At 43.0% G+C, this 8,393-nt stretch overlaps 1 protein-coding gene across 1 annotated transcript in view; it reads left to right on the top strand.

Annotated features, from left to right (window-relative positions):
• The first annotated feature begins 907 nt into the window (after positions 1-907).
• Positions 908-8,393, top strand: part of CDH2 (cadherin 2) — a 172,341-nt gene continuing 164,855 nt past the window's right edge. Inside the window, exon 1 of the mRNA XM_032222808.1 lies at positions 908-1,658. Within this exon, the coding sequence (XP_032078699.1) occupies positions 1,584-1,658 (75 nt within the window). The 5' untranslated portion in view covers positions 908-1,583. The remainder of the gene's footprint in view (positions 1,659-8,393) is intronic.

Below are 8,393 nucleotides of genomic sequence, written 5' to 3'. Positions count from 1 at the left end.
AACGGTGCACTCAGCAACCTTCCTAATTTCCGTTATGCAGCTGATATTTTTTGGACCTACGGATTGGAGCTCAGCCCGGAGCCAACCAAAGCGGGTTTTTTTTCCTCACCTTTTCAAAAAACACGAACAACAACAACAAAAAAACCCAAACCAAACCAAGCACATTTCTTGAGACTGAAGCAGGTAAACGATCGTAGGAAGGCGGGGGAAGCGAGATGGGGGGGAAAAGAGGCCCCGAGCAGAGACAAAAGGCTCTCTAAACCAATAAACTGCAGGCCGGGAACTTTTCTAATTGGCCAGCTAGTCAAATTCCAGGCTCTTCAAGCACTGGTGGGAGAGGAATAAAAACAAAAGCAAATGCCGCCACCTTAAATAACGACTTTTTTTTTCTCTCCCTCCCCCCCAGCAGGTGGCTTCAATGCGAAGCGCCTTCAGACAATGGGAGCCCGAGCAGCGTTCCCTGGCGTCGACGAGCTCTTTGCTTCTCTTTGGGCATTTGGCATGTCTTCCCCCCCTTCAGTCCACAAATAAGAACACCGCCGAGGAGTTTTCTCACGCCGATTCATTAAACATCACTTCAACTCTCTCCCCCCCACTCCCCTCTTTCCCGGTCCACCTAAAATCGCATCCGCGCGCGTGTTGCTCGTACCATGCCAGTCACACCCTGCCCCCCCCCCCAAGGCCCGGCAATCATTTCCAAGGCTTCTTCGGCTCATCTCTGGCTGCAACTGCAGCACGGAAGCTCAGCCTTTGGCTGTGGGGTAGAGCAAGCTGTGGGCGGCTGCCGGCCGAAGCGAGGGCCGAGCTGAAACCGGTGGTTTCCCATTGGCCGTGAGGCCGGCAGGGAGAGCCGGGGAGGAGGAGGGGGGTGGAAGAGGGGAGGGGGGTGGAGAAGAGAGGAGACGAAGCCGCCAGCGGCAGCCTCGCACAAGGAAAAGCGCGCACGCACGCACACACACGGGCGCGCACACATGCAGCCAGAAACACGCAGCGCGAGCTAGGCAAAAAGCTGCTCCGGTATTGTTATCCTTGGGAGCGAGCGGAGGCGGCGGCGGCTGTTACCGCTGCTCGGGGGAGACTTAGAAAAGTGAAGGAGGCAAAAAATAAAATAAAATAAGGGAGTCGGGACGGAGCATGCAGAAGCAGCTTAGCCGGCATCCGAGCAGCGGTGCCAAGGCACAGTTGGGGACGTACTAAGAAGGGGACCGACTGCTTCAAGTCGCCGGCGAAGGCAGCCTGAGAAACAGGAAGCGGGGCTTTATTCCAAGAAGGAGCCGCTACCCCCCACCCGCCCCGGATTTTAGATTGAGTATTCCCGCTGCCTTTTGTGTGCGCGGACCGTCGCCGGTACCCAGGACGCGAGGGGAGAGGGATAAGGAGCCGAGCTGCCGCTGACCTACAGCCCAGTCGCCTTTTTCCCTCGAGACCAGCCCTGCCGATCCTCCGCCAGCCCCTCCTGCCTTTCTCTCTTCTCACCTTGGCCCAAGGCGGCCGAGCCTCCCTCCCCGACCCGCGGACTTTTCGCCCCGCTGAAGCTCTCTCCCGTTTTGTGCATCTCGCCTCTCTCCCCTGCCTTCGCCTCCATGTGCCGGAAAGCTGGAACGCCGCCTCGGATCTGGCCGTCGCTGCTCTGGCTCGTACTGGCGGCCCTGCAGCAGGTAAAAAAGAAGGGCGAGGAGGGGGAAAAGAGGAGCTGGGCTCGGGGGCTCTTTGTTCTTGACGATCTCGGCGATGGGCGGTGGTTGAGGGACGCCGGCGATCGGACGGGCGAACTGGGGAAGGGAGACTGCTCTCTCGAACGCCTTGTAGGCTTGGTGGGCCTGCGGTTCAGGAGGGCTCTGGTGTGGGTTCTGGAGAAGGGGAGAGAACTGGGCTCTGCAACTGCAGTTTGAACAGAAGCAGCCTTGGAGAAAGAGGCTTGAGTAGAAGCGCCCCCGCCCCCCCCACCCGGCAATCAGGAAGAAGAAGAGGAGTCGGGGTGCATCGAATGGGAATAGAGGATTTCACATTGCCGAGCCGGCTTTAGGTTGGCAGCGGCGGAAGCTCCTGCTTTCTTGGCTTCTTGCACGGGGTGTTAGAGACACGTTCTTCTTTTCCAGGGCTGAGCAGAGCAGGTGGCTGCTTCGGCGTCAAGTCATACTTGAGGGATAGGTCGAACCCAGAGAAGAGGTTGGGGGGAGTAAAGAACCAAGTTATTCTCTAACCCGCTGTTGTGGGGTATTGCAGTGGGCCTTCCACGCGTGGCACAGAGGGTAAAAAAACCCCCAAAGGTGGCTTGCGGGAGGGCGCCGGTTGTAAAGAAAGGGACTATCCGGGCAATTATTATAAGGAAAGGCCAAGTAAGCAGGTGAATGAAATGGAGATTGCGAATAAGGATCTTTTTTTACTTGAAGAAGACTAGAAACGGTCTTGGCGCCATCTCTTCCTAGGAGAGGAGCGTGGGAAAGGAATCGCCGCTACTACCCACATCTCCTGGGGATTATGGAAATAGTGCGCCTTTCCTGCGGGCGGGCAGGAAACGAAACGCGCGGACTTGGTGATTTTGAAGTCTAGATAGGAAGATGGAAGTTACGTGACAAAGAAAGTTGGGCTTATTTTCTGGTTCCCCCCCCCCTCGAGTTTGAGAATAGGGTGCGGATTCTATTCACCAATAGGCGTGGCAGAGGCCATCCGTGGCTTTGCTTTTCTGACTGTCCGCTCAGCGCTCGCACGCGCTCTTGCCTGGGGAGGCAGATGCTCCGCGTTGTTCCCAGCCGTGCAACCTTGGAAGGTCGAACCCGGTGTAACATGGCACAGGCTGTCCCGTTTACTATTTCCAACTCCTTTGCTGTCTTTCTCGGTCCAGTCAACAGAAGGAGAAAAATTTGAATTTGAATTCCTTTCCCAAGTCTACCTTCGAATAACGAGGGATTCAAAGCTGTATTAGCAGCCTGGAAGCATCGGGCAAGGATCGGGTGGCAGTGTGCCAAATAGCCGCGCAGCGTCCACCCGGAGTGGTCAGGAAATGAGCCCTGAATGACTGTTACAAAAGTAATTTACAGCCCCCAAAGTTGCAGTGGGTCAAACGTGTTTATAACGCCCCCTTCTGTGGACTCAGGTCCTTTGAAGAGAAGAGCGCTAAGCTGTTACCTCGCCCCTCAGCTCTATCCACTAATCTCTTCCCGGGAAGAATTTAATCAGCCTCCGCCTCCGCTCCCCTCCTCCCCAGCTTGACTCCTGCTGTTTTCTGCTGCTACTGCAGCAACTAGCAAGAATTTCCATCGGAGTAACCTGGGTTACTTTGGGTTAAAGCTTATCACCTCCCTCAGCCAACAGAGGCTGGGCTGGCAAGTAGACCCAAGGCTTCTCTAGCTGTAGTTTCGGCTGAACTTTGGTCTCTTAGATGCAGGAGTGCAGGCATGAATCCGCTATTTGAACTGCCACTGTATTTCTATTTGCAAATTTGCAAGAAGAAATGCAAATCTGTCCTTATTGAGAGTTTAGTATTCTCAAAGTTGGGGTTGTCTCCAAATCAGGGTTTTTACATTTGCTGAGACTGAAGGTTTGAAAGCCACAGTGAATGCTGATGGATTCCTTATACAGTACATAAAAGTTTGCATTGATGGTAAAATGTGGTGGTCTCAACTTCCCTTTGTTGAAGTTATGAGCAGCTGGAGATAAAGCTTTGCACCGTTATGTGAGCAAAAAGGAAATTAGGTGCATCTTCCAATAGGGTTGGGGCTGAGGGTGAAAGTAGGAAAATTACAGGAGGTTTGAGCTTTCTGGAATAAGAGTTTAGTTATCCCAGAGAGAAAATGCATGGGTGGTGCAGATTTTGGAAACTGATAATAGAGTTGTCATGGCTCATTAAATGAATGTGTGATGTGCATGGAATTGTCCTGGGCTGCCAGGGCTGTCTAGATCAGTGTTTTTCAACCACTGTGCCGCGGCACACTAGTGTGCCGTGACATAGTGTAAGGTGTGCCGTGGGAAAATTACTTTATATATAGTCAATATAGGCACAGAGTTAAATTTTTTTAACATTTTCTAATGGTGGTGTGCCTCGTGATTTTTTTCATGAAAAAAGTGTGCCTTTGCACAAAAAAGGTTGAAAAACACTGGTCTAGATAATAAAAGGGTCTTTTTGCAGGATTGTATCTTGTGAAGCAGATATTAGTTAATAGAAGCTGTAGGCATCTGTCTTAGTTGAAGATTTCTGCATTTTAGTGCTTATCCAATGTATCTGTCGAGAGGGAATGTGGTTGTTTGAGGCGGGTTTAGATTAAATAATCTTTATTTATTTGATAGCAAGACATGTGCATTTGAGTTATGTATGTGCTTGCAGGAAAGATTGGTTTCCTAGGGTTTCCTTGAATTGGTGCCAGGGTGACACATGCAGGATTGACACTAGTTCTTTGGTCAGTGTAAAATTTTCATCTTAGTGCAAAAGACGAAAGAAATGCATTTCAGAGACAGATGGTACATATCCCTGGCTCTTAAGGGCATTTCTGGTTGGAACATATTTTTTAGAAAAGGTAAAGGCATTTTCTCTTTGCAGTGCTCTCAAGAAAAGAGTGTTTCTGGTTGTATATGTGTTACTGACAGGGCTATCTTTTGGCACTGGGTAGTGTCTGCTTTAAATATTGTGTGGCTGGGTGATTAGATACAATTGAGTCTTAATCATGGCTATGGAGCAAAATACTATTCAAACATGAACTGGATATACCATTCAATGCCTCAAATGTGGGGAGCACTTTCTCTTGCTGCTATAATATTTATCGTTTTATTTTGTTAATTTTTGGTAGTTTTGATGGTTTCCTCATGCATTTAAGGTGTTTAAAACATTTAATATTAAGCATTTGGTGATTTTTCCTTTCGATTCATATCTCTTCAGTCTCTCATTTAAATGCCCCATCCTCTGCCTTTGAAGGACTGTCATATTCCTAGACTTAAAAATTGTTAGGATTTGAACTGTTGATCTTTGCTTTAAAGATAAATTCATATTTTTGCCAATCTGCCTAGAATACTTTTTTCTTGTTATCCCTGATATTTTAAATGTGTTAGTACTCCAGTTTTTGGTTTGATAAAGAGACGTTGAAGTCTGAACCATGATGTTACTCCATTCTCTGTATGTTTTTTCCCAAGACTGTTTTTAAATTAAAACTGAACATGGACAAAGAAAGTTATATTGCTTTTATGTATAACTTAATGTCAGTGACATGTCATGGTTGGAGAATCCAATTTCCTCCTTGTTTGGATATCCATTAAATCTGGTTAAGACTTTTCAAACACTGTGTAACAATACTAGAATTTAGGAATGAATTCAGTTTCATAAACCTAGGCTTGGAAAATAGTTTTATTTTAACAGTTGGTCTGAATTTCTAGCTTTGTTATGTAATCAGGATTGTTACAAGTTAGAAATAGCTTTAAACTTTTGTTTTATGTATGCAATAGAAAGTTTGAGGCATTGTTTCAAAATGTGTGAGGATTCTTTAATGTGATTGCTTTTTTCTTTATTTGCCAAATATTTCCATGAGTTTGGAATGTTCATAGAATGTATTCCGCAAAATTTATTATTTAGGAACTTAACTGAAATTGATACTCCATGGACATTGAAGATGAAAGATTGGATAGAATACTTTTAGACATTTTCAATATATTGTATAGAATCTGGAACTTAGAGAAAATGTTGCAAGAAAAATGATTATAATATCAGGAAAATTGCAGAAAAATATATTTTTTTTAAATGGAGAAAGGGGAAACTTTTGATTAAAGATAACATTGTGTTAGGCATTGATAGGGAAAATATCTACATTTCCAGTCTTTAGCAATAAATATAATTGTTTATGTTAGTCAAGTTTCTTACAACATTATAGAATAGAATGGTATGCTAATACTGCAAAGGGAGTAGATTATTATGAAAAGAATGGACCTTAGATTTAAAAAGAATACTATCAAAGTAGAACAGATACACTTGTTTATCAAATATGTAACTGGATCTAGTGAGAGATGACTGGGAACTATTTGTTGCCTGTTCATTTCTGTGCTGGCAACACCTTTCTTGATCTTTATCAACCCATTGCCTGAATTTGTATGATATATTTCTAATGGCTAGCTAAGACAAGAGATTGGTGCAAACTGCCAAATTAAACTTTACACGATATGGAACTGTTGCCACTATTTGTTTTTCTTATAACATAATCTATAAATTTTGTGGTATCTTTATCTGTAGTGCAAATCCATGTCTACCTCAATCAGTGGTTAAGAACAAGTTGTTAGGTGCATAATATGATGATGACATCCATTACATATAGTTCATATTAATCAGTAAAGAAGCTTATGTTTCTTTATGTTTCAAATTAACCTTAATATTCTGTGGTAGATTAATAGATGGGACCCTTTTATACCGTTATATTTCCTTTATGTAGGTATATTTTTCAGTTATTCTCTCTTACTTTTCAAAAACAGATATTTTTTAAAAAAAGAAGTTGTGTAATGTTACTCCTCCTCCTACCAAAAAAATTCTGGATAAAAAGTATTTATTTCTGTTCTGAATAAATTTAAGTGTAAGAAATGTTATGCATATTGGGAAATATCCAGGATTTGATATTTTATTGCTTCTTTGTTTTGGTACTAGTATTAGTGATATCTGAATGTTAAAATCAAAAAACTAACGTTGAGTTTGTTTGATGTCCTTCATTTTCTGTGGATGCTCAAAAGAAATCATTTTTTTTAAAGAAATGCTTTGTTTCCTTATTAAACAGGCAAATTTCAAATATGTAATATAGCATTAAATAAGAAACTAACACTGGGAATAATGGAATTATTTGATGAAATTCACATTAGTGAATATCTAAACATTACATAAATAAATGTTTTACAATTATTATAATATAGTATATAACAATATTACAAATAAATATTTAAAGTATATTTACATTTGAAAAAAAATTATTATCTAAAAATATTAGCCTTAGAGCAGCGGTGTCAAACTCAAGTTGTCATGACAGCCTCACGTGACGTAACGGGACTTTTTCCCCTTTCACTAAACTGGGCATGGACATGGCCAGCATGTGATGCATCCGGACCAGGAGTTTGACAGCTCTGCCTTAGAGGTTCAGCAATAATTTGAAGAATTTTGGAATATTTTTTACTTTCTTGGCTTAAGTTTTTTATGAGAGAATTATTCCTTGGCTCTGTCATCCATGAGTCTGTTCTATTTTGTGATGGGTTTACAACTGGATTAGCACTCTACCTTCAACAGAATTTTACTGCCAACAAGGAACAGGTTTTGTCCATTTTCTGCTCCACTGTCCTGTGAAACATAAAAAAAAACTGCATTTGAGGGTTATGGAATCTTCCAAATCAATTGTAACAACGGCCTGGAAGAAGTCCCTCTAGTCCCTCTCCTACATTTGAATCACTTCCATCAAACTATCAGGATCTTCAAAATCCTAGGATTTTGTTGTTGTAATTAGAATAGGCCTAATTTTCTGTAGCCATTGTTGCTGCTTTTGCATGATACATCCAACAGGTTTGCAAGGTTTCAATAATTTTTGACCGTTTATTCAAAAAGTATATGGCTAGCCATAGGTAGGTTGGTAGGTAGGTAGAGGGATAGAGAGAGTAATACAGTAGATAGGTAGGGGGAGAGAGAGAGTAGGTAGGTTGGTAGGTAGAGGGATAGTGAGAGAGAAATATATATAGAGAGAAATACGGTAGGTAGGGAGAGAGAGTATGTAGTTAGTTAGGTAGGTAGGTAGGTAGGTAGGTAGATAAAGGGATAGAGAGAGAGAAAAATAAGAGAGAGAGAGAAATTGGTACAAGTTGACACTATAGTTCTGTAACCATTTTTTTTTGACATTGCAGCAACATAGAAATTTGCCTCTAGATGTGTGATAAATGGGTTTGAATCCTGGAGGAGAAAGCCTACAAAAAATTGTCTGCCCTCCCTGGCAATCTCTCTAGTAAGGGGACAATATATGCTGACCTATAAGCTCTATAACTCACAGTACAGTAAAACATGTGAGATATCTTCGACTTCTCCTTTTCCACATATGCATACCCATTCTGGTATTGGTGTTCTCTTATACCTGCCCTGGAGGAGTGCTGAGTGGAGAATGTTAAATCTTGCTCTGAAGAAAGCTATTCTTTGTTTTGGAAAGATCAGATCATTTAGATATCTTGCCGATTCCAACACACCCTGTTTGATTCTATCTCTACTGTGGAGAGGCAACCTATTATTTCTTGGAACTCCATGTCCTTCATTCCATGTCATTCATTACTATTAAACCTCTTACTATGAACAAGGGAAAGGAGTTGTTAAATGAGGACTTGGAATAATAATCTGAAATCAATTTCTTAGTTTTACTAAGAAGAAAAGATAAATGTTTGAGGGTTATAATGAAATGTTC

This window comes from Thamnophis elegans, chromosome 8 (genome assembly GCF_009769535.1).
Source record: "Thamnophis elegans isolate rThaEle1 chromosome 8, rThaEle1.pri, whole genome shotgun sequence".
In the NCBI taxonomy this organism is placed as follows: domain Eukaryota; kingdom Metazoa; phylum Chordata; class Lepidosauria; order Squamata; family Colubridae; genus Thamnophis; species Thamnophis elegans.
This window is presented reverse-complemented; position numbering and strand designations above follow the sequence as displayed.